We start from the raw sequence: 27,216 nt of genomic DNA, 5'->3' as shown, positions 1-27,216 counted from the left end.
TCAAGCTGCATCACACTTGATTACAGCCACACTTTATACAGCTTATATTCGCGTGGCATACATGCTTACACTGATTTTATAATGAAAGTTAAGGTACAACTAGGAAACAAATGGGAGTGACTAATCAAGTTCCAATTGACTAGGCAGCTGAGTTTAGCTTTGCAAACCTACTGACCAAAAGGGTAATTTATTGCTCTCCTTAGATAAGGCAAGCATCTCAACAGGGATGGGTGTAAGATGCCATTTGGGGGAGGTGAATGGCAGAAATGACTAAAAGTAAAGTTTCATTTAGCCAGTAAAACGTACTGATGCAAACAGATGAAATGCAAAATACACAATTCACAGCGCAAGCAGCACAGATGATTTAGGCAGAGGGGATTTGATTTAGGCAGAGGGGAATTATGTCATTAATAGAACACCTAAATGTTGATGATGACCTGCCTAAATGCAGTCCGCTCACGTGGACCCCCATTTACATCATGTGCACCATCAAATTTTTTTCTTGCTGACATGGACCCCCAGCAAGTACAAAATCGACACCTCGGGATCCATATAGGCCACTTTGGGAACCACTGGTCTATAGTAATGGCCTTCTTATAGCAGATCTGCACTCAAGTATTGCAAGTTTCAGCAAGAGAGATTGATGTGTCACACAATATGCAATGTCTTTGCACCCACTGGTTGTTGCAACAACCCCAAGGATTGCATTTTCCTTCTCCTTTATGTACCTTATTGTAGTATTCATTAATGCTATGATGGCAAGCAACTGCAGAGGCTAAACTCACTCTACGAAGCGTGTCCATTAATTCAACCCTCTCTTGCAAGGTTTCCGTTTTTTTTCCCTCTTTGGAGCACTTCAGTAATACTAGAAGCCTTAAAGGGGTTGTCCCGCGGCAGCAAGTGGGTCTATACACTTCTGTATGGCCATATTAATGCACTTTGTAATGTACATTGTGCATTAATTATGAGCCATACAGAAGTTATAAAAAGTTTTTTACTTACCTGCTCCGTTGCTAGCGTCCTCGTTCCCATGGAGCCGACTAATTTTCGCCCTCCGATGGCCAAATTAGCCGCGCTTGCGCAGTCCGGGTCTTCTGCTCTGTTCAATGGAGCCGCTTGTGCAGAATGCCGGCTCCGTGTAGCTCCGCCCCGTCACGTGCCGATTCCAGCCAATCAGGAGGCTGGAATCGGCAATGGACCGCACAGAAGAGCTGCGGTCCACGGAGGAAGAGGATCCCGGCGGCCATCTTCACCGGTAAGTATAGAAGTCACCGGAGCGCGGGGATTCAGGTAAGCGCTCCGGTAAGCTTTCTTTAGGTCCCTGCATCGGGGTTGTCTCGCGCCGACCGGGGGGGGGGGGGTTGAAAAAAAAAACAACCCGTTTCGGCGCGGGACAACCCCTTTAAGGCTGGTTTAGACACAATGATTCTCGTTCAAAAATCACTCAAAACCGTCTTTTGAGCGAGAATCTTTGTGTTTAACTGCACTGACATCGTGCAGTTTTCGTTAACAAGTCAATGATTGTTCTCTTTCAGCTTGCTGAAAGAGAATGGTGAGCCTTATCAGGAATTCACAGCGGGATACAGCTGATACTATTGTTTCAACTGGTATCCCGCTCCGTGAACACAGCCGGGGTATGAAGAACACAGCGCTCCAGTTGTGTTCTGTATACTCCACACGGAGTGTACAGCTGTATACCAGCTGAGCGCTCCTTGAACACAGCGCTCCAGCTGTGTTCTGCATACCCCGTTTGGAGTGCTCAGCCGCATAACAGCTGACTGCTCCGAGAAGAGAACAGCTGGTTGCAGAAGACAAGTGGCCCCGCTTGTCTTCTGCATATCCCACTCGGAGCGCTCAGCTGTATAACAGCTGACTGCTCCGAGAAGAGAACAGCTGGTTGCAGAAGACAAGTGGCCCCGCTTGTCTTCTGCATCCCCCACTCAGAGCACCCAGCTGTATAACAGCTGTGCGCTCCTTGAACACAACAGGAGTATACAGAAGACAACGCTCCAGCTGTCTCCTGTATACACCACTCAGAGCGCAAAGTGATCGCTCAAAACTGTCAATTAAACTGCCGTTTGAGCGATCATCTTGCCCTGTAAATGCACACAACGATTATCGCTCAAAAGCTGTCTTTTGAGCGAGAATCGTTGCATTTAAACCAGGCATTACACTTTGGAGCCATGATACAGTAATTGTACAGTACTGTACGTTGAAATGTGAGATATTTCAAGATGAAACCACACTGATGAGGCTGATCTTGAATAACTAAAGTGCTGAACCCACAAATAAAGAGGGTGCTGCATTTGCCATATATAATCGATTCACTTTTCTTTTTTAACTGCATTTTGATGAATATTTTTCAGTAAGGAGAGAATGCTTCTATGATATGGCATATTCCACTGGACGCTTTATTATGAGCTACTCACAGAAGCATACTAAATGCCTATGGTTTTATATTGTAGACCCGTAGTGCAGTCTGTTCTCCAGGCACACAGCATCGACTGTTAAAGGTTTTTTTTATAACCTCTTTTCATTGCCATTTAGTTATAACATAACAATGAGCATAATAGAAATAATGGTACATGATATTACAATATGGAAACCACGTGAGCTTGTACATAAAGATTCCAGTGGTTAGAGCTTCCAGTTACCTATATTTAAAGGGATTTTTCATGTTTTTTTCTACAACATGTGATGGGTAAAATTAATAAAAAATAATAAAAGAGTATATATACTCAACCGTCCTGGACTTCCCCACCAGGTCTATCTACAGGCTGCAGTCAGTCTGTATAGAGTATGGCACAGGCAGTTGCAGCCTATTACAGGGCACTGCTGACCCTGCAGCTGTCTGTGAAGTTTTGTATAGAGATTGAATACAGCTTGTAAACAGACTGGATGGGGAGAATGTGGTGCTAGAGGGGTCCGGGATGGACAACTGCAAGTTCTTTATTATGCTGTTTCCTCTGATTTGTTTAAAAAATGTAAGTACTTGTAATTTAACTGTGTGACAGCAGGTGGCAGTGGGGCAACAATTAGAGCACAAAGTATTTACAGTAGGCTCCTTCCCACGGACGTTGCCCGCAGCTATTAGGTTCTATTGAACCTAATAGCACAATGCTTACGGTGCGGAATTCCATGGTTTATTATTAAAAACCCTCTAACGTGGGTGCACAAAGGTGCACAAATACACAACACCCATCATGAAGTACGGGGCACAAATGCACACATATGCCTGAGTTACAACGGCTGAAGGGTGCGTTTACACGTCGCGGAGACAGCACAACTGCAGATTAGGCCGGGTAAACCACTGCGTATATAAGCGTTTTACTGTGGTGTGGACCCGCGTACCGCAGCGATTTTTGCCTACGCGTGACTGCATCTCACACACGTCCATATTTGCTATGGGGAATATCTGTGAGAAGCCCTATAGCCCTGCCCTTCTCCAGAGCAGGGAGAGAGGGAACGGGCTACGGATTAATCCCCCATAGCAGGGAGAGAGAGCAGAGTTATGGGGGATTAACCCATAGATCACTCTCTCCCTGCTATGGGGAATCCTGCCAGGCTTCATCTCTCTCTCCTCCTGGAGCAGCTGCACTCTTTAAAGCGCAGATGCTCCAGTGAATGGGCGATTTTCATGTGCATTAAAGGGGTTGTCCCGCGGCAGCAAGTGGGTCTATACACTTCTGTATGGCCATATTAATGCACTTTGTAATGTACATTGTGCATTAATTATGAGCCATACAGAAGTTATCAAAAGTTATTCACTTACCTGTTCCGTTGCTGGCGTCCTCGTCTCCATGGTTGCCGTCTAATGGCCAAATTAGACGCGCTTGCGCAGTCCGGGTCTTCTTCTCTTCTCAATGGGGCTCGGTGTAGCTCCGCCCCGTCACGTGCCGATTCCAGCCAATCAGGAGGCTGGAATCGGCAATGGACCGCACAGAAGAGCTGCGGTCCACGGAGGTAGAAGATCCCGGCGGCCATCTTCACCGGGTAAGTAAGAAGTCACCGGAGCGCGGGGATTAAGGTAAGCGCTGTCCGGTGTTCTTTTTTAACCCCTGCATCGGGGTTGTCTCGCGCCGAACAGGGGGGGGGGGGTTGAAAAAAAAAAAACCTGTTTCGGCGCGGGACAACCCCTTTAAGTTCAGGTTTTCTGCGCATGAAACATTGGCCGTTTACGCGATTTTTCTACATGCGAGCAGCAATCTTTTTGTGCACAAAAAACACGCTCGTCTGAACGAGGCCTTCTTAGGCATATAACTTTCACTTTGAATTGCTGGAATACCCTTGTAAAGGGCTTTCAGGGGTCAATGGAAATTGTGTCTGCACTATGAAACCAGGCTGCTGCAATAAGGCCAACACTATCTACATTTATCTGTAGTGAGAGAGTGTCAGCAATCAGCTGATTGGTAAGGATCCTGAGCAGCGGACCCCCGCCAATCATCTGGTGATGACGGATTCTGAGCATAAGTCATCAAAAGATTCCAAAAGTAACAGGCAACTCCTTTAAATAAAGAGTAATATGTCATACAAATGTTTTACAGCGCTTGTCCTGTTTCTCACAATCCACTATGGCATAAAATGATGCAATGTACACTAAAGTACCCTCACATAATCTACAGAAGTATTTTGTGAGCATAAATGTATGACACATCGCCTATAGGTGCTACTATTAAAGCAGACATGTCACCAGGTTTAGGCCCAAACCACAGACAGCATGAAACTGGGACAAGTATGTACATAGCGCCCCTGTATGTTTTATTCTGAAACTACGTGGAGTTTCAGAAAGAACAGTCTTTAAAGTTTGACTTGAAACAGCGCTCTGAGTCACAGGGACAGCGCCATGCCAGCCTCTCCTCATCCAGATCGCCCAGAGTGACAGCTTTTTCCCCATTTTATGTATATGGGGAGAACTTGGTGATGGGTCCCCTTTAACCTCTTCGACGTCTCTAAAACCCTGCTTGATTTAGTTACAGCTAAACTATGTCTTAGCAGAATGGAAAGCATAAGGCAATGAAATAAAGTTTTTATTTCATGCTTTTGAATGTTCTATTATTTTGTATTATGTGCACTTTGACAAAGAAGAAATGAGCGACTCTATACTCCGTGCCCGGCGGCTTCTATTTCTGGGCTTACAGAACAGATACCTGCTTCTTCATAGAATGACTGTTCTGCAGCTTCCAAACTTGTAGATATTTATAGTCAGTGCTCCTGCAGACGAGCGTAGGCGCAGAAATGCTGATTACTGTGCAACGTATTTGCGCAGTAGTCTTTTTTGCGTGCGTACCTGCAAAAACACTGTGCGCATTTGCGTGGGCACCACTCGCTGATTTAACCCTTTCCAATCCAATTTTGGATTGAGGGTTTCCTAAAAGAATTTTGCTGCTATACAACGGTGCAATTTGCTGGCTAAAGCCAGTGTGTGTGCGCCAGAGATGCTCCAATAGCGGAGTGGCTGGCAATAGACGGTAAGAATACCCTGTCACAAGTCTTCTGACATTGGAGCTGTGCAAGCTTCTTTCAGAATGTAGGAAGACGTCATACAGTGGATTAGAAAGGGTTAAATGGCTATTAAGTCAAATTATGGGTTTGCGGCTTTGCGCAGAGTTTTGCGCATACCCCCAGGTACATATGTGCGCGTTTGAGCACCCTCTCTTCCCCATAGACTCCTATGAGGACCTTTGGTGCACAAGAAAAAGATCATGTTGCTTTCTTTTTCGTGCACAAAAAAAAGAACAGTGTGTATGAACCCATTGAAAACAAAGGGTTCCATTCTCTGCATACTGCACACACAAACACGCCCGTGTGAATAAGCCCTTAGCTAATACAACAATTGCCGTGGGTGTTTTGCTGGTCCCATTAAAAACAACGGGGCGAGGCATTCCACGGTAATGCCTAAACAGGACATGCCAGTGCAGGGGAATCACTCATTTACATGACCCCATTCCAAAGAATGGGGTTTGAATTTGCGCGAGATTTGTGCATATCACAACGCACAAATCTCTTGCTATTTTTCTCATCCGTGGGAAAGCAGCCTAAGGCCTCTAGCACATCTGCACTTTTATTTCCATTGTTCAGCTTCAATGTTGACCAATAAAAATGCTGGACCCCATGGACAATAATGGGATCCTTTCAGCTTCCAGCATGGTGTCCGAAATTTTCTCAGAGGACATAGGCGGAGCTATAGTATCCGGGATTTCATGCTGGATCTGTACCAAAGGCTGCAAACGGTGCCTCTGGTGTAGATGGGAATGTGGCCTTGGTGATTAATTTGTGCTTTTTACATTACAACCATATTATTTCTTTGGCACCATGTTCATAGCAGTTACTTCCACTTCCCAATGTTCTGTCTGTAAACCATATGTGGACGGCCTCTTATAATAGTGCAGTTGTGTTATGAAAAAAAACACAATGTCTTCCATAATATTTATCGCAGTTCACTCCCATGTTACAAGGATCAGGTGGACCATTAGATACAGTAATAATATGGACCAGAAGCCACAGGAGGGAGTCAAGACAGTGAGGTTCCCGTATACAAATAGGCTCCATTCACACGGGGCAGTTTGGTTGCAATAAAAAAAAAAACTGCACCACAAAGTGCATTTGCAAAACTGCGTCCGTTTTATTGCCACATTTTACCACAAACATATAAAAAAAAACACATGGCTTCACTAATGCATTTTTTATTGCAACCAAATTGCCCCATGTGAATGAAACCTTACTAATAGCAATTTACTCAATATCTCTCTTCATTTTCCATCAGGCTCTGGAAAAGTGAAATCTGATTGGTTGCTATGAGCAAGGCTGATACTTTTTTGCAACTGTGACAAGATTATATCTCATTGAATGACAGCTTAGCACTGCCTCCGATTAGCCACAATGCTCAGCCAATCAGAGGCCGTGCTTTCTGGAGGCGGGATTTTACAATCCTCAGCTTCCAGAACAGAGAAGACGACTGCCGGCGCTGGAGAGAAGGGCCGGACGGCTCTTCTAGGAGAGTTAAACCTTTTTTTCTTTTTTTTTACAGCTTGCTATGAGTTTCAGGGTAGGACTTATATTTCAATTCCTTCCCCGAAAATCATCACTGCAAACCCACTGCTTTCAATGGAGCCGGCGCTGCTGCGGCCCCATTGAAAGAAATGGGATAGCATCACGGGCTTCTGAAACAGCTGTGACAGAGGATTCCTTCATCCCCACGGGGGTAAAGGAATTCCCTGCCATAGCTTTCACAGCTGCGTCAGGGGAACGCAATGTTCTCTCTAGGTTTTCAATTGGGCTGGCGCTGCTGCTGCTCCCAGCCCCATTGAAAACAATGGGCGATATCACCCATTCTTCTTTGCGATGCGATATTACATTGAAAACATCACAAATGAGAATGAAACAATTGAAAATCGTTGGTTTCATTATCATGCGTTTTCACTCACTCTTGCATCGCAGGGAAGTCGAATCGCCAGTGGGTGTGAGCCCTTAGGCAGCTGTGGCTAGAGTGTGTTAGATATAGTGTAAGCAAAACTGTTGCATCCTAATGTCCTTTTACACTGGCCTAATTCATGGCCCAATGTAATGACTGCTGATCGACAGACATGTTGATTGGTTTTCTTACACAGCCGGAGAATCGGCTTATTGGGAGAAACGATCACTAGTACAATTGTTTGACCCCATACGCCGGATGTAGATCTCTCTGTTCAGCCAATCAGTGAGAATTTTTATACTCATGGAAAATCAATTATCAGTCAACAAAAAAACGTTCACTTGTTCGTTGGCTGATCATTGGTTCTTTTACACAGCCTGAGTGATGGGTGAACAAACATTTGGAAAAATGCTTGTGCTGAATTGAACCATGTAAAAAAAACCCTTAACTTGGCTATTTTGCATCTTTTTTCTTTCCTTTGCCGATTTCTGAAAATACAAAATTTTATCTCCAAGTGTTTGTCGATTGAGAGGGCTCTTACTAGTGTATATGAGCCTGTTGTCTTTCCCCTCAAAATGCTGTTTCACTGAAAAGAAACTGCAGCTGCATCCCCCTCCTCCTTGCCTTCCCCTTACTGTAGAGCCTATGGGCAGGAAAAGACCGATGGAAAAGGATAAGATATTACTGATTCAAGCTGCCTGCAGACGGGCGGAAATTCCATGGCGGGATTCCCCGCAGAATTTCCGCCCCTGGACGCCTGCATAGGATTGCATTACAGCACGCAATCCTATGCAGACAGCCACGGTTTGTCTGCGCGAAATCACACGCAGCAAACAAACCGCGGCATGCTCTAATTCTGTGCGGGGCTCTGTGAGCCCCGCACAGAAACGTCACCGGCCACTGGCTCCGCTCATGCGCCGGCTGCCGGCACATGAAAGAGCTGGAGCTGCGGGAGCGGGTGAGTCCGCGGTGCTCTCTGCAGGCGCTCAGGTCCCGCTGTGAGAATTCTCGCAGCCGGATCCGACCCGGCCGTCTGCAGGCGGCCTCACTCTCAAAAACATGGGCACACTTTAAGATCATAACTTGTTTATCAACTACTAAAAGAAAGTACTGAACTGTATGGCATTTTGTTACTTCGTTCTCTCAAAAATAACAGTGGGAAATTATAAAAATCACGACACAAAATATTACTTTATGTTGTTCAAACAAAATGTAACGACAATTCTTTAAGAAATGCAATAAACATGTGAAAACAAAATAACTGTACTACATGTAACGGTTTCTATGGAGTGTTACCAAGAAGATACAAAATTATTTGTTTATAAGAGTACAAATTGAAAAAAAAACAAAAAACCCTTACCGATATGTTGGAACATTTTACATTTTTGAGTGGAATTTATAAAGTCAGAAAGACGGATCCAAATACCACCTGAAACATGAAAGACTTCAAAGGACCCGAGACGTGTGGAACATAGAAGATATGTAAGCAAAAGTCACCCATGTGATTTCTGTTTGGGACAGTGAATCCTGCTGTCTCCTCAGAGTGTTCACATGTATGACCAAGTGTGAGAACTTTCTTCTGCAACCTTGTAACTTTGTTGAATTCAATATTAAAATATCAACTTTCTCAACAGAATATTCTGTCAGCTTTCCAAATTGCACATGCTAACCTTGCATATAAACCAAACACATGCCCATTCACTGCATACAGTTTTCCATCTAAGCACAACTAAACTATGAACAGTCTTGTAACAACCCTGCAACCCAACAGTCTTGTATTTTCCTTTGGTATGAGTAAGGAGACCGGTGGTCTAATGGCAGGGTTACTATGAATTTGCGGTAGCAATTGTCATTTTCTCGCTGGCAGTATTCATTGCTTCTTGTTATTTCCTTGAAGTAGTCTGGATATCAGGCCACGTTTTGTAGAGGAAAAAAAAAAAAAGTAAAGTAAAAGAAAAAGCACGCATGCTTATGTAGTATTCTGGCCCTGCTGTCCGATCACATGAAACTGCAAGACAAAGTACAAAAATGGAATGTAAACAGATATGGAGCATCACCTTACATTGTATACCAGCTGTCCTGTAATCTTCTACTTCCCTATACTGTCATTTTTTTTTGCTGCATACTTAAATTGATGAGCCTTCTTTCACATATACTGCTTACTAGAGATGAGCGAGCATACTCGCTAAGGGCAATTACTCGATCGAGCATTGTCCTTAGCGAGTACCTGCCTGCTCGGAAGAAAAGGTTCGGCTGCTGGCGCGGGTGAGAGGTTAGTTGCGGCAGTGAGCAGGGGGGGAGCGGGCGGGAGAGAGAGATCTCCCCTCCGTTCCTCCCCACTCCCCCCCGCCGCCGGCAGCCGAATCTTTTCTTCCGAGCGGGCAGGCACTCGCTAAGGGCAATGCTCGATCGAGTAATTGCCCTTAGCGACTATGCTCGCTAATCTCTACTACTTACGTGTCAGCAAATGTTATATACAATGCAATACTTCTTTTAGCTATTCACTCAGTCATTTTCCCATCACAATCGGATATACCTTAAATATGTGACAAATGAGGGTTCAATTGCTAGGATGGAAAAAAATAAATAAAAAGGTTGTCTGCTCTGACATGTCCCTCGAGACAGCGGTTGTACCCCAGAATCAAATATATATGGCAAAATCAGTTGTGTTGTCCAAGTAATATGCCTCTGGCACAATAGTGTCTTTCGCGCTGTTTGCTGTCTGTGCTGATTCACGGACAACAGACGGCCTCATTATATGCATATTTAGCTTTTTCACATGGACCATTGGTCCAAATGAAAAAACCTTATCGCGCGTCCTATTCCTGTAGGTATCACAGGCGAGAAATAGGACATGCTGGTGCAGGTCTATGTGCTCTGTCCATGTAAATTGGACAGCACATGGACACCTGTCCATGTACTCCTCGAAGCGAGTTGCACTCAAGCCCATCGGGTGCAACTCGCATACACGGTACGTGTACAGTGTACACCCAGCTTTAATAAGCCAATCAAATCCAAGTCTACTACTGTTATCCACTAATACTGTGGTAAATCCTCAGAAGAACAAAGTCTGTTTGTGAATGGTTTTAGAGAAAGAAAAAAAAAAAGTTTCACCGAACAGTGAAAATAATCTAAAAGATAATATAGACTATAGTGCAAAGACCTATAACTTGCAATGTATGTACCCAATGTCAAAGTTGACAAAATTCACTTTAGTAACAGGCCTTGAGAAAGAGTTTTAACCCTTTTCTCTTAGTAGTAAATGAGACAAGTAAGGTGCTTTTTATGGCCAACACTGGTTCTATCTTGGGTTTCCATCCTCTAGTGTTCGATATGAGATGGACACCACTTTGGTCTCCGTTTCACATAGATTTCCAACCCTGTCAGTCTTTTTAGCTAGGCAGTCAAAGACAGAGGACGACGCTTTTCTATCCAGCTAAGGAGACTGACAAGCACAGGAACTATGTGAAATGGGGAAGAGGTCTTCATCTTACACATAAAACACTATGGTTTTCCCAGGTTTCTGTCCCTATGCAGAGATGGAACTGGTCCTGAAAACAAAACTGTGGCATGAAAGTAGCCTTACACTAAGGATCAATAAACTTACGTCTTGCGGTCCTTTTTCAAGCTAGCGTTGGCAACGCTTCCAAATGCTTGTCCTTGTAGGAGCTCTGCTGCCGCCTTACGTTTGTTAAATGCATTGATCTCCTCCTGTAAATCCTTCCTTTTGTCCTCAAGGCTCGTCCTTTCATCATGATGAAGTCTCTTCAGCTGCTCAAATCTGTTCTGAAGCTGTAGAAATCACATATGTATTATAAATGAGGGTACTATATTCTGCAAGATATATTATTCCAACCCGAATGGCCTCAACCCCCCCCCCCCCCCCCCCGCCAAAAAAAAATAAAAATGCTAATGTTAGTGCTAAGGTTTGCCCTGATCTGTTTTTAACCCTTTTACTGACCCAATGTAATTATGCAATTAAGTCCACTCTCCATGCTTAAGTACCTCTCTCTCTGCTTCTTTCAACACGGTCTCCTTTTCTCTTACTCTCTGCACAAAGGTCTGTCTCATCTCTTCCTCTTTTCTCTGCAGTTCTTCGAAGAACTCTTGGCGCTTTGCTTCATAAGTTTCTTGCAAACTAAAGAAGTACAAACAAAGCATAGTGTGATTTCATTGAGCCAAGTGCTACAGATTACCCAATATTTAACTGAATATTAATCCTTCAGCATTTTGTGATTTGATTCAATTCCTTCAACGTGAACTAGGAGTCATTATTCACAATTATCTAATACATCTAAATTAAAGGAACCATTTGTATTTGTTCTTTGAGGTTCCAATTAAAAAAAAACAGTAAAGGACTAGAAACTGGGTTTACTACATATCAATTCTAAAAACCTGGGTCTGCAGTAATAATAATCATCATCTTCATTTATATAGCGCATGCATAGTAAGCAGCCCTTTACATCACTTGATATATTATTCCCCACTGAGGCTCACAATCTAAATAGTGTACAGTATACCTCTGATTGCAAATTTGATCAAAATTGTAATATATTCAAAAAACTTGTTATTTTGCTGTTCATCCCCCCTTCATAGCTTGGTCCAAAAGGACACTGTTTTCATAAAACAACTGTTTGTTTTCAAAGAGGCTCTGCATTCAGCAGTATACCATTCATACTGTGCTAGTGGTATGGAAGCTAGAAGTGTTTCCATGTCTGTGTGGCCCACAGTAGTCTGTATTGCGAAAGACATAAATATGAAATTAAAAAGGAGAATACTAAAATAAAACCCTAATGTGTGAGTCTTTAATTTAGTTTGCTCTAGAAATACAATGCAGCAAAAGATTTCATACACCTACTGAACCACTAGATGGCAGCAGACATACAGCAGTAAGGAAAGGACAGCAGTAGGGAAATGACCTCTTCTTACATCGCTCTGCTACTTTCATCTCTCTTTCCAAACAAAGCTTTCCCATAAGTGCTAATACTTCTACTGCAATATAACATACATATTTTATAGAACATACAACAAATAATGGCAATTAGAAGAGGAAGTATGGTCCTATCTAATTCTCAACTGCAACCAAGCAAGCAGTTTCCTACTGAAAATACCTCTCTAACGGGCACTATTGTGCAGCTCTTCATGCAGCTACAAAAACATTACTGAAATTGTGATTTTCAGTGGAAAGGCGATTAGCTGGAGACTGTATCTGACGCCCCATTTTATAATGTCCATTATATAGTCGGGCCCTTGTGCTGCTCAGTGTGATAACTTATTCCACACACTAAAACTACTGCTAAGTAAAGTACACCAAACTGAATAGAGATTGGTCTTTAGCTTGTAGTGTAATCATCGTAATAGAGACACATAGTAACATAGTATGTGAGGCCGAAAAAAGACATATATCCATCCAGTTCGGCCTGTTGCCCCCCAATGTTGATCCAGGTTTTAACCCTTTCCAATCCACTGTCTGACGTCTAAAGACATTCTGATGAAGCCTGTACAGCTCCGATGTTGGAAGACGTCCAGCAAGGTATTCTTACTGTACATTACTGGCCACTCTGTTGTCGGGGGCCTCTTCAGCATGTCACATACCGCAGTAGTGGCTCTAGCCAGCAGACGGCGCCATTGTAAAATGGCAGAAAGAGAAAGCCCCCCCTAGGAAACTCTGCAATCCAATTTTGGATTCAAAGGGTTAATACTCTAGGCAGATACATTGGTAAAATTGTTACTAATTACAATTTCAAATACACGCTTGCTGCTCAATCTTCATTGATATTCAACTTACACCCAACCATCCCTGGATAAACTGTGAAAGGTAATGCACAAAGTTAGGCTTGTCCTGAATCTTAGATACCCCTTTACCCCACACACAATAATGTGAAAGGGGAGTGTTCCTCATCCTGTGCTTTTAGGACTGGGGTTCCTTAGAACATGGTCAGGAATCCCCAGAAGACTGCAGCAAGAATCGCCTTCACGGGAGCGTGGTCACAGCGTATTACACATGCAGGTTTTGCATGCATAGTGGACAGTACCAATCTGCCATAGGCTTCCATGTTACTTTTCACACATAATGCAATAGATATGCATGCAAGAAAGACCACATAGCCTGTTTTATTCTGGCGCGTATTATCAGCGCATACACACCAAATAGTGCATTGTCATTGAGTACTTGCTGTGTGCTGCGTGCGCGTATCTCGCAGGCGGCATGCAGCGAGTTACGTTTGTGCAAAGCTGCCCTTACAGTTGTTTTGGTAACATTATATCAGCCTGCTCAAAAATGTTTGACAATCTGGCAAGAAAATACAGGGGCAGAGTCACCAACACAGTTTAATAGCTAGAAAGTCTTTAAATCTGCCAGATTTAGAAAGGTGACCGCTGACTAAATCTGGCATATCTTCAGACTGTGTGGTCTAGCTTTATACCAACTTTAGTTGGCTTAGTTTACAACACGAATAGCCCCAAAATTTGGCACACAAAGTCACATTTAGGCCATGCCCCTTTTCACAAAGCCACACCCTTTGTCAGATGAGATGTAAAAAGTGTCCAAGAGGTGTCTACAAATATATAATACATGTGGCAGAGGCCATGTAAGACAGTTTTCTGGCACAATTTGTGCTAGAAAACTTTCTAATTTTTAATAGTAGGTGTGCCTGATAGTGTATAGAGCTGGCCAAGAATCAGAAGCCTTCACTTGGCCTCCTTGGGTAGGAATGAGAGTAGAAGTTCACCAGAAGTAGAACTGTTTTTCAGGGATTCCCCATGGTAAGAGTTGGCAATAATTGCAACAGAGAAAGGACTTATTAGAAAAAGTACATCTCATTTCCTGCACCCTTCAGTTATCAATCCTCCATTTCTTCGGATCCAACCAGATTTTGGTAATAAAAAAAAAAAAAACAGAAGGGAATGCAAAATTACGATTTACTCATCTTCTATAAAAAGGTCATAGCTTCTCGTAATATGCTAATTTCAGCACTGGTCACACATACAACTGGGGACAGAAGATATGATAGGGCTTTATTCATACTCGAGACAATCTGCTTCTAATGTGCTATTCTGCACAGCAAACCGCTATTAGACTAATTATGTTGGCAAAAAAGAGGAATAAATGGTTATTTACGGTTAAAAACCCATAATACGATTACTATTGGGAACCGGTCATCAGTTATAAGCACCATTAACTAATTGATGGTGCTTATGGTTTAGATGACGGGGCATCTGGGGAGCCTGTTTTCATGTCCCCCAGCAGTCAGCACACACACAGCAAGCTTGATTCTTTTCAGAAGGCTGTGCAAGCCATTCATCTCTATGGGAGTACGCGGGCACAGCCTTCTGAAAAGAGTCTTGCTACCAGTGCTAGATGACTTTGCTGGGGGGCACCGCAGGAATGGGGCACTTAGTTTATGCTGGTTATGGTGACAGGTTTAGGGTTATTTTGCTAGAATAACAGATAAAAAAAAAAAAAAAAAAGTGTGCTTCATTTTATACCAGATAAAGCCACAGCATATATATTTTGATGTATAGTAAATGAACACTACCCTCTGAGTTGCATTTAAAGGGGTTGTCCCGCAGCAGCAAGTGGGTCTATACACTTCTGTATGGCCATATTAATGCACTTTGTAATGTACATTGTGCATTAATTATGAGCCATACAGAAGTTATAAAAAGTTTTTTACTTACCTGCTCCGTTGCTAGCGTCCTCGTTCCCATGGAGCCGACTAATTTTCGCCCTCCGATGGCCAAATTAGCCGCGCTTGCGCAGTCCGGGTCTTCTTCTTTTCTGAATGGGGCTCCGTGTACTTCTGCCCCGTCACGTGCCGATTCCAGCCAATCAGGAGGCTAGAATCGGCAATGGACCGCACAGAAGCCCTGCGGTCCATGGAGACAGAGGATCCCGGCGGCCATCTTCAGCAGGTGAGTATGAAGACGCCGGACCGCCGGGATTCAGGTAAGCGCTGTGCGGGTTGTTTTTTTAACCCCTGCATCGGGGTTGTCTCGCGCCGAACGGGGGGGGGGTTAAAAAACAAAAAAACCCGTTTCGGCGCGGGACAACCCCTTTAAGTAGTGAGATGCCATTAATGCCAGAACTGAAAATTTTAATATAGATTCACTGCTATGGGACATTTTGACAAACTTAGCTACATTCACATCATTTTTGCGGCTTGAATGTATATTGAAGTCATAAGATGCTACTAATAAACTAGCCTTCATGTACATCTGTTTTTTTTTATGATTGCTATAAAACTTTAACCGCTAGGATACAAACAACTTTTCCACCTTTTTTTGCTCTGTGCTGTAGGCGTACTGAATAGTAAGGTCCACTATGTCGCCTTATAGATTAAATAAATGAAACCTGATTTTACTTATCTAAACCTTCTTATCTAAACATCTTCAGTTGCTATCTTCTAAGTTTGCTGTTGGGCAGTTGCTATGCAATCGTTTCACAGCTGATCCATTAGAACGGGTCAGCTGAGCATACTGCGTGACACAGCCTCATTTGGGGGAGTTCCTAGTTGGATAGCCTCTTTTTAAAAATTCCTGGCTTCTGCAGTGTGGTGATGGTTATAGAAGCAATTATATGCATTTAAATCCAGTGTTTCATGTTTAGTTCTAGTACCTTACTTTCAGTCAGAGTGGCAGAAAGTCCTTGTAAATCATAAACCAATCACTAAAAAGAACTTAGATGTAGCCTTCATTAAATATTAATAAAAAACTTAAGGTGTGTACCCGATATTGCATTAATGAGATGCATAGCTAATAAAATCATATCCAAGATCTGAATTTATTTATTGATGCAATATAGGGTACACGCCTTATGTTTTTAATTAATATTTAATAAAGGTTAAATTTTAGTTATTTTCAGTGATTAGTACCTTATTTTAGACTAGCTTGTTTTAGTCAGTGAGGTTTTGTTCCTAAGGTTAATGTCTAGTCCTTCCTAAAGCTGCGCTTACACTGAATGATTATTGTTCAGAAAAGCATTCAAACAAGCTAAACTGAATGACATTCGTTCAATTTAAAACACAGGGCAACGACTGAATGATGAACAAGAATCATAAGGCTCACGCTCGTCATTCAGTTTCAGCCGGTAGAAAAATCAGCCCCAGCTTGTTCACTTGTCGGGCAGTTTAAACACTGATCGTTCAGTGCTTCACTTAGTAATATGAAACCCTGAATGATAAGTAGGAACTGCGCGATTCTTAACAAAAATCCTGCAGTCTAAACAGGTTCAAGCCCTATTTAGATGGGCCAAATGTCGGGCAAACGATGCCCGACACTCGTCCCTGCACATACTCACTCCCATGCTGCTGCACAGAAGAGAGTATCGCTGTCTTTCCGATGGGGTGGCTGGAGGATATTTCACTCCTCACTCTAGCCCACCCATCTCTATTCACTTAACACAGCGGCTGTTCAGTACTGAACGTCTTCTGTTAACACTGAATAATCATCGTTCAGCTCATCTTTCATCGTTTATGCAGCATATCGTTGATATGAGCGGATTGTTCAGTGTAAACAGCAGCTGTTCACTACTGAACCACCGTGTTATGTGAATTGAAAGGGGTGGGGGAGAGCGAGGAGTGAAATCTCCTCCAACCTCCCTGCTGAGAGCCAATAATACGTGCTCGTGTGCAACAGCACAGGAGAGAGTACATGCAGGGACGAATGTTGGGCATCGTTTGCCCAACATTCGTCCCATGTAAATGGGGCTTAAGCTTTGCTTTGTTACCTTGTCTACAGATTTTATTACCCTCTCGCTGTTACTCAGGGTCAGTGTTTCAGATAGGACTGCCGTTCGGGATATGTGAGGCTTGCTCAGGGACAGTTTTCTTTGGTTTTTCGGGTCATTGTCAGGAGTAAGTAAGCGAGTGATGTACAGAGAGAGATATAACATTATAGTTAGGTATTGTCAAGTTGTTTCTGTTTGCATCTATAATCTTTCTTTGACCGGTCTCATACAAGCGGAAAGTAATAGTGGATTCCGCATACCCGCATCATTGCCAAGAGACAGTGCTGGAAATATAAACAAACGAACAAAAAAGCTGTACTGCGCATGACTGCCTGTGTGAGTACGCGGTCATATGCAGTATATTATGCGGCCGTATGCAGGGTCACGGCCGGGCTCACAGCTGAAATCCGCTGCAGGCCGTGAGCGGATTCTGTATATGGCCGCCGTGTGAGCCGGGCCTCAGACATTTTGATTAAATGTAGCATGCTTGCTTGTTCACACATAGTTTTAAATATATTACCATCAGGGACAGCAGTGCTTTGAGTTAGCTAAACATTTGCTCTAGTCAGACAGCTAAGGGCGATACAGAAGAGTGAAATGATGTGACAATTGAATCTTTTATATAAGGCCTGGGAAAAAGAACATCCAGTCAAATCACTGTCTTACGTCTGGATACATCTTGGGATGGATTTGTTAGGAAACAATGATATATTCTGATTTGAATCATTTCCTGCACAAAGTAATAGTCAGCCGTGCAGGGTGCAGCTGTTAGCTGGAGAGCTATGTAAGGAATGCTGCAAGAGTCTGGTGGGTGCAGAAGTCACAGCCATAAATAACTTGTGTCAATGGAACATGTTATCAGGACAGATGCAGATATTAGGAATGTCAGGGGTATCAACCATTACAATGTCATAGCTTGTTTGTTTGCTTAATTTTAGCAGTTTTGAAATTAAAAGGTATTTTTTTCTAAATGGTTCAATTCATGGCAAGTAAAATATCAGAACCATTTATAGGACTTAGCAGCATGTCGTTACTGTTGTCTAGACAAGTGATTTATACCTAGAAGAGAAAAGTACATCGTGAATGATGGATGGATGCTTTATGAATATTACAAAGTAGCCTGAGGTCCGGATAATCATGTACTCATAAGAGGTTCTCGCTTGTCGTAAAAGGAAACTATCTAAGAGGCTGAAATCAAAGAACAATAAGCAACCCCAAGCATAAAGCTAGGAAGAGGGAACAGGACATAAAAACGATCTAGCGAGCAGCGCAATTTGTGGACCGCAGGAGCTTGTCCGGCTGGAGGACAAAGAGCTACACTGTACGAGGCTGGAGTGTTAATCCGGGCTGGCCAAGAGTAAACAGGATATAGGAGTCATAAACTCATCCTGAGAATTTCACTTCACTGCCCTGTGAATATGCTTGGGAAGCAGATTGCTTGCAAAATAACCTAAAACCTACTTCCTAAAGCAATGCACTGCAGTTTAAATCATTTCCTGGAAGAGAAAAGACTGGCAATGGGTTCTGCTGTTGATTAATACACAGTAAGACAAAATGATGGAGAAATACACTGTTAAGAAAAAAAATCTACAACATCTTAAAATATGAAATCGATGACTAAGCTAATATTTGTCTCTCTTGTAAAGGCTAACACTACTTACAACCTTAGGTCTTATTACTCATGTCCAGTATAACCTATCCAATATCCCAGGCATAAGGGAACGGATACTGAGGTTAAGTATAACTCCCACTTAGCGCGTAGGTTGTGGGGTGGGGTGGGGGCACACAATTTCTCCTTCTGGAGACTGTCAAGTAGGCGTGAGAAGTCCTATAGACCATGCAATGTTTCTCAGAGAAGTCAGGTATGCATGCAAAAGGGAGATGTAACAATGCCTCTGTAGCACCACCTATTGTAAGGTGACTTCTCTGTAAGTCAATGTTGACCCTCTAATAGGCCTAATAACATGACCAGGTCTGTTAGAAGGTCAGATATTGCCTTATAGGAAAGTTACCTTCCAGCAGATGGCGCTGCAGAAACATTGTTACATCATGCTTTTGCATGGTATTTAGTAAAAACATTATAGAATGTCGCCCTCTATAGATCAACATTTTTTCAATGGTTTCTTCAATGGTGGGTTCATTGAGTGTTAAAATATGTATTTTTTACTTAGAGTATGTCACAAAAAGTACCTGTTAAAGCTCCATCTTTAAAGGTTATGGGCACCTTTGAGGGGCAGTTTTTTTTCACTTAAATGCACGTATTTTGAGTAGACAAGCACTTTTGAAATAGGGTTTAGTTAAATATTTTTCACTATTTGTCTTCTGCAACTTCTACATATCACTGTATATAGACACTGCAGACTAAGTCTCCATTGCACTTCTGTCGGTAAAGCTGGACTTATGGCTTTAGGGTCCTTTTACATAAGACAACTGTCAAGTGCTTAAGTGCCCAACTATCACCCTAAGGCTGGGTTCACACGGGGCGTATTCCCGCCGGAAATTCCGCGGTTTGGCCGCAGCAAAAAACGTGAGATTTCCGCCGGGAGAACCGCTGTGGAGAAACCCGCGGCGGCTTTGAAGAGGAGAGCGCGGCCGCAGCGAAAATTAAAAAAAATAGACATGCTGCACTCTCTGAAACCGCGGCTGCGGCCTCCGTAGTTCCAGCCCGATTTACCGCAGCGGATTGGCCGTCCCGTGTGGACGAGATTTCTGAGAAATCTCGTCCACATGGCTGGCTAATCCCGAGATTAGCGGCCGCAGGCGGATTTGCCGCGGCGAAATTCCGCAGCAAATCCGCCCTGTGTGAACCCAGCCTAAGGATTACCTTGCTTTCACGCATCAGCAACACTTGCTCACTGAAGAGGTGGAGCGTTCCAGAGATCTCTTCCAGCCGTTCACCTTCATTCAGTTTAAACGGGCAGTTGTTCATAGATGAACAATTACCTGTTTACACAGGCTAATTATCGTCAGGTTTTAATGTGAATGATAAGCGAACAGATTATCATTTGTCATTTAATTATTGGCCATGTCTACATTGAACAATTATAGTTCAGTTTTGCACGATCCAATGACTACCTGAACGATAACAGTCTTGCGTTAAAGAGCCCTAATGCTGCGTTTGAACGATTTTATTAACAATTATCGTTCCATATAATGAGCCATCATTCAGTTTAAACGTGAGCCAACATTCGTCATTCAGTTTCAGCCGGCATAAAAATCAGCGCTGGCTCGGGCACTTGTTGCGCCGTTTAAAGACTGATCGTTCAGCGTTTCACATTCCTACGTGAAATACAGAACAATAAGTAAACGAGAACTGCACCATTCTTAAGAAGAATCTTGCAGTCTAAACAGGCGTCACAAGCGCGGCGAGCTGGTAATTACATCCCCAGCTCGTTCACATGGGCAAATGAGAATTGTGAGATCCGCGGCCCATGTGAAAGGGGCATTAGTTTTCACACTTTTCTCTCTTGCACAGTCTTACCAGCTAATCTAGGACCACAACAAAGTTTACCTAATCTCCTATTGAGACTTATGGCCTTTTACACGGGATGATTCTCATTGGCGTGGGAGACGTCACAGCTAATTCCTTCACGCTGCAGATTGTTCGCTATTTGCGCTCCTGCAGAATGTTTAGACAGGCATCGTTAAAAATTGTTCACTACTCACATTCCTATGTGAAACACTGGGTGGAGAGCCTTTAACCCCTTAGTGACGGAGCTTTTTTGCTTTTTTCCATTTTTGTTTTTTCCTACTCCCTTTTAAAAAATCGTAGCTCCTTAATTTATCCATCGACGTCACTGTATGTGGGCTTGTTTTTTGTGGGATGAGTTGTATTTTTCAATGGCACTATTTATTGTACCATGTAGTTTACTGAAAAACTTTTAAAAAATTCTTAGCAGAGAGAAATGGAAAGAAAACGACATTCCACCATCTTTCGGTGCGTCCTGTTTCTACAGCACACAAATTGCAACAAAAACGACCTGATATTTTTATTCTATGGGTCAGTACGATTGCTACGATACCAAACTTGTATAGTATTTTGCTGTAGTACTTTTTTTTTAAAAGATATTTAATTTTTTTAAAAATTATTTTCTGCGGTCATTTTGTACGTGCAATACCCTTTTTATTTTTTCGTCAACATAGTTGAGCAAGGGCTCATTTTTTGCGGGATGTCCTGAAGTTTCCGATAGTATCAATTTGGAATACATACGACTTTTTGATCGCTTTTTATTGCGTTTTTTCTGGGAGACAGGGTAACTAAAAAAGTGTATTTCTGGTGTTCTTTATTTTTTTTTTCAGACGACGTTCACCGTGCGGGAAAAATAATGCACCACTTTGATAGATCGGACTTTTACGGACGCGGCGATATCAAATACATATTTTTATTTTATGATTTTGATTTTTTAATAATGGATATGGCAAAAGGGGGGTGATTTAAACTTTTATAACTTTTTTTTTTTTTGCCAATTAAAAAAACTTTATTGATTATTTTTTTTACATTACTTTGAAGTCCCCCTGGGGGACTTTAACATGCGATGCTTTGATCACTCCTGCAGTATGACGTAATGCTATAGCATTACGTCATACTGCTTTTTTACAGGCAGTCTTTCAAGCCACCCTGTGTGGATGGCTTGATAGGCAATCTGCTAAGGCAGCCCTGGGGCCATTCATTAGGCCCCCGGCTGCTATGACACCTGCACGGATCCCCCGATCTCACCGCGGGGGGGGGGGGGGCCGTGCGGGATCCCCGAACAGCGTTCGGGGCATTTAAAGGGTTAATAGCCGCGGACGGCCGAGCGCAGCTATTGCCCGCGGGTGTCAGCTGCAATAAACAGCTGATGCCCGCGCTGTATGGAGGGAGATAGCGCCGCTACTTCCCTCCATACACTTCCTGCAACAGCAGGACGTAGTTTTATGATAGGGCTGTCACTAAGGGGTTAAATGCAACAAGAAGTGAACAACCCAACGATAACTTATGTAGTCTGAAAATGAGCAACAAAAGAAAAGTACACAATGTCTCGCATTTAGACGTAATGATCAACATGCACTTTCGTTCGTTTGAGCGAATTTTAAAGCGACAATCGTTAGGTGTAGATGGGCCTTTAAGGCCACTTTACACGGAGCAACTATCATTCTGATAATTACTCAGCAAGGTCACTGAGGCATACAAAAGACAGCTGTGTGAAGGCTTTTACACAGAATGCTTATTGTTCATTAGGGTGGTTTTACATGGTACGAATATCATCCAAAAAAACTAATTTGAAAATGCAAACAAGAATTATTCCATGTAAATACAAGCACCAACAAGAGATAATTCACTCACTAGTAGCTTCCGTTTAGCTGACCCCCCCAAAAAAATAAATAATCGCTAGTTGATCAAAAGTTTTATTGTGTAAAGTCAAAGTTTTTAAGTTTTGAACAACTTGCGAATAAATTTGCTATACCTCTGCGAAAAACTATGGAGCAATAAGTGCTCTGTGTAAAAACTTTAAAATAATTGTTGTTCACATGCTTCAGCAACTTTCCTGACCAAGTATCTGAAAGATAGTAGCTCAGTGCAAAGGAATCCTTAGACCGTAGCGTCTGTATATAGGGATGTAGAAGACAAATGGTGCAACGTTTTTTAATAAAACTCTATTTTTAAAAATATCAGCCCAAAATGTATATTTATTTTTAAAAAAAATCTGCCCCCAAAGGCATTCATAGCCTTTACAAATGTAATGCACATTGGAGCAGATTTCATAATATGATTTGTCGTAAAACATGCCAAAACTTGGCTTCATTTCTGGTGCATATCATCACATCAAGTTTTAGGCCCATTTATGAAACCTATGCCATGATTAAAGAGGAATGCCACGCCTGAAACGCATTGGAACTTTTTTGTGGGATCAGATATGTTCTTTTTTTTTTATATTCTTCCAATTAAAAAATTAAATTCATTTTCGTGTATCCAGTTGAGCTGGATAAAATTTCCTTCAAGTGTGTGTCTTCACCTTCGCATGCCCCAGCAGAACCCAAGCACCAGGACTACCGTGTAGGAGGTGAGCTGATTCGTTTGCCTTCTTTGATAGGCAGGAATGCCCAAATACTGCGCTACAAACATAACTGTAGTTCCCAGGACTGCACAGGGGGCACATTTAAACCGGCCATATATATATAAGATAGCCTAACAACCTCCATAGTGAAGCATGCATGCTCACTTTGATGGGGAGAGACAGACATGTTATTGCCAGACACTTCTGGCAGCTGTTTATCTACCAGCACCAGAAAGGATCAAGTTGCCCAACATCTGTCATCATGCTACATAAAAATGTTAATCAGCACAGAATTTTGGACCTAAAAGTGACACAATGATAAAAAGTGGCTAGCACCAGTGACTATGAAACAGACAATATGAGGCAGAGGACGTTATCATCAATGTTCAGGGCCGAAAGTGTAGTAGACCGTTTCACCCTTATTGCTATTTAATTAATGGGAACAATGCTTCCTACTACACTTCTGGCTCGGACCGCAAGGAGAAGTGTAATAGGAGGCATTACTCCCACTAATTTCAATTGGAGTGAAGCCATATATTACACTTCCGACCCCAACTACCAATGACTTCCTCTGTCCCTGCTGCACTGACAGGAGATCATCTGATCGGTGGGAATCAACTACTGATGACCGATCCTGAGGATAGGTCATGAAAAGGAAAGACTCATTTTTAGATAAACAATGAAATTAAGAAGTATAGGCCATCAATGTGTTATCAAAAGGCATCTGACCCCTGGGGACCATTCCGTTCAACAAAACAAGGGGGCTGGGGGACCTCCAGCAAGCCCCAAAGTCTCTTCATTGTTTGTCCCGGCACAGTGGTGTGACCACTTTGACCTGTACTGTAGCTCAGACTCATTCAAGAGAAAGAGCAATGGACCTCTTCATGATGTGGACTGTAGGAGTCCAGGGACCCAAGCACCATCAATCATACCTTGATGGCTGATATTAAGACTACACCATCAATGTTTTTCCTGTAAAACCCTTTGCAAGGTACTAAACAACATTAACATACCAGAATAGTTTTTTCATCCTTCTAATCTTGGTACGTGGATTTTCGTTTTACCTCCTCTTGTTATTTTTGTGTGCCTCAGTCAGTCGGTCCTTTTTCCTTTGATTTCTTTTTATCCGTTTCCTTTTTCCATTTACGATTCAAGTTAAGCACTAGAGTAATTTGGTCTATATCCATTTGCATTCGTACCACTGTTTAGTCAGACATCAGCAGTTTGCCTGCGTTCCACGCCAGCATTCCTGCCAGGACTAATTCTACTGAACACTGTAACAAGCAGCTGTGCAAGCAACAGGTGCAAGGAGAGGGCTCCAAAAACTGCTACAATAGGAAGCACAGAGCGCTATGTGGATGTGGGCTCCAAGACAAGCTGATCTTCACATTTTCCATTACATGATCTTCTACTCTCAAAATACATGAATCTACAAGATATAGAACTAAAAGTGTGAAACATCAAATCTGTGCAAAGGACTCCCTAATTATAAAAGTGTTTCTGGTCTGGAGTGGTTTTCCTACTAAAAGCAGTCATGTTACGTTCATCAGATTTGACATTATCTGGGCCGGACGTAAGGCCTAATTTTCTCAACACTATATAGACCCTCCCTCAAGGATAGTGGCCTGGACCTCCACAATCTGAATTTATACTACTAGGTAGTACAGATAGCATAAATAGCAATGTGGAATTGCAATCCCATAACTATTAAAATAGGTTCTGTTCGAATCTCTTACAATCACCCCACCTCGTTAAAAGCCTTGATGTGGTCCCCATATAGCAGCCACCCCAAATAAGATCCAACACTCTATCTCTCTTTATGGCACTCATGCAGGAACAAATCTAAATAACATTATCTCCATCACCACTACAACCCCTTTTACTGAACCCTGACTCAACCCCCCCATCCCCCAAAGGCAAACACCATCCTGGTGGACACAAGTGGGTCTAACCATTACCCAAAAGCTTTGCAGGGGGCAAAGAATTATCCCAATCGCAGCTTTGCATCAGGAGTTCAACGTTCCTCCTAGAGAGATCTTCCACTACCTGCAATTGCATTGTTACGTGTGCTGCTAGGATCTGCAGTTCTAAGCTTCCTAGCAGCACAGCCCTCACAGGGTTAATTGATTGAGCTGGCTGGGTGTGGTACTTCCTGCTAGCCAATCTCCTGGGTCTGTGCTCACATATAAACCCAGCTCCTGGTCAGTCACTGTATGGCCCCTAGGGTGAGCAATCATGAATCCTTGTCCGTTGAAGTTTGCTGTGTGACCTGTTATCTGTGTTTTGTTGCAGCTTGCTGTGTGATCTGTGCCTTGCGGTTCATGTCTATTTGTACATTTATGGTGTGTCAGTTTGGTCTGCTGAGTTTGTTTGCTATATCTGCGCTAGGTTGGCCCCTAGGGCCCTCTGGTAGATGTGTCTTGCTAGCGTAGGGACTGCAAGATACGAGGGGCCTTGCAGCTTAAATTCATTGGCCAATGTACGAACTAACACCTCACATTTATATTCAGCTTATCATCTGCTATTAGTGTTTGCATTGTGGCTGCTGTATACTGTGTATTCTGGCTCTGTGCGTCCTGTGGTTCAGTCCCTGTCACGTGGCATGTGAATGCATCCTGTTCTAATGCGTGGCTCCTAGGATCAGCTAGCGCCCAGATCCGAAGACCGCTGGGCTGCCCTTATTGGGGCAATGTCCCTGCTTAGGTAGGGCCAGGTCAACCTCCTGGTAGCACAGGGTCAGTTTGCCAGAAACCCGTGAACTCATCCAGTCCCTTTTGGGTACGATCGTGTGGGCCCTGTGCTTAGTTTGCCCACACGATCGTAACATGCATTACTTCCCATCGGCTTCTGCCTTCATCGGCAGGGACCTGCAGGTAACGGGATTCAAACTGTTCTACTATAACTCTCTCCTAGAGGCAAGGGAGCTTTCTCCAATCTATATGACCAGTGCAGGACATCCCTCTATACAGACCTTACTTCGTATATGCTTGCGTGCAAGAAACTAGGTCCCATTCCCGGGCAGGCCTCCTGGCAACAGGTTTTCAAGAACACTAGCACTTTTTTTTTTTTTTTTTACTAATTTTACTTTATTTTATCCTTTCTCAACCTCCTGGGATTTTACATCTTGAACATCATTTGCCTATGTCTATATACCAGAGAGATTCTGCACAGTCACTTGATCCCAGCATGTGATCTATTCTATTATGTTCTAACTATTCTATTTCTATTAAAACCCAATAAAGAATTTGAAAAAAAAAGAAAAATGCATCAACTTTTAATCGGCTGTAACTACTGCGAATCCCAAAGATGCCAAGAATGGAGGGGTCAATTTGGCTTTTTTTCTGAAAAGGTGGGACTCCTGATCCCCATTTTAGTAAATGTTGCTGTTACAATTGGAAGTAGCAGTGTTTCACACCATCTGCAAATTGTGCAGGTAACAAACTGCTGTAAACATCAGTATTCATACATATTGCCTTAACTCAGTCCCCGAATGCCGAGCTTTATTCTTGGGTCACTGCAGAAATTCCTACTTCTACAATTTCCTAATATTTTAAGTAATGTACGACCAAACTAGAGGTACCTCTTAACAATGTAATTCAGATAATAAGATTACAGGAAAGTTTGCCCAACAAGGGCTCAGTCACTGGACAAATTGTGCATATAGGATTTTTAGTGTTAACAAGCAGATTGACCCTCAGGCTCCAAAACAAGCTATTCAAAGAACACTGAAGATAACTGTGCAGATAACTAAGGAAGTTGTCATGAGTTATATGGTTGATTTATTTCCAACATGCTCAGTCATGACCCTAATAACTTGTGGGAAAGTGTTACAAGGCATAAGAGTTGTCTGAAGTCATACAGAGAGAAGTATCTTAATAAATGTGCCAAATCACTGGAATCATTTGTGGGTGATGTGCCAAGTATACGCTACTAGTCAAAAGTTTAGAAAACCTACATTTTTCCAGTTATTTTTTACATTAACACAGTTCAAGTCCAGCAAATAACATGAAATTGTTAAAAACTAGAGATGAGCGAACATACTC

At 42.7% G+C, this 27,216-nt stretch overlaps 1 protein-coding gene across 2 annotated transcripts in view; it reads right to left on the bottom strand.

Annotated features, from left to right (window-relative positions):
* Positions 1 to 8,583: 8,583 nt before the first annotated feature.
* The window catches only part of SEPTIN10 (septin 10), a 63,156-nt gene continuing 44,523 nt past the window's right edge, over positions 8,584 to 27,216 (bottom strand). For both annotated transcript variants that reach the window (XM_066577906.1, XM_066577909.1), the window contains exons 9-11: positions 11,417 to 11,549; positions 11,019 to 11,203; positions 8,584 to 9,419 (exon numbers count right to left, since the gene is read on the bottom strand). In XM_066577906.1, coding sequence (XP_066434003.1) covers positions 9,410 to 9,419; positions 11,019 to 11,203; positions 11,417 to 11,549 — 328 coding nt within the window. In that variant the 3' untranslated portion in view covers positions 8,584 to 9,409. The remainder of the gene's footprint in view (positions 9,420 to 11,018; positions 11,204 to 11,416; positions 11,550 to 27,216) is intronic.

This window comes from Eleutherodactylus coqui, chromosome 1 (assembly GCF_035609145.1).
Source record: "Eleutherodactylus coqui strain aEleCoq1 chromosome 1, aEleCoq1.hap1, whole genome shotgun sequence".
NCBI classification, from domain to species: Eukaryota; Metazoa; Chordata; class Amphibia; order Anura; family Eleutherodactylidae; genus Eleutherodactylus; species Eleutherodactylus coqui.
Note: the sequence above shows the minus strand (reverse complement) of the source record. Positions and strands in the feature narration are given on the sequence as shown.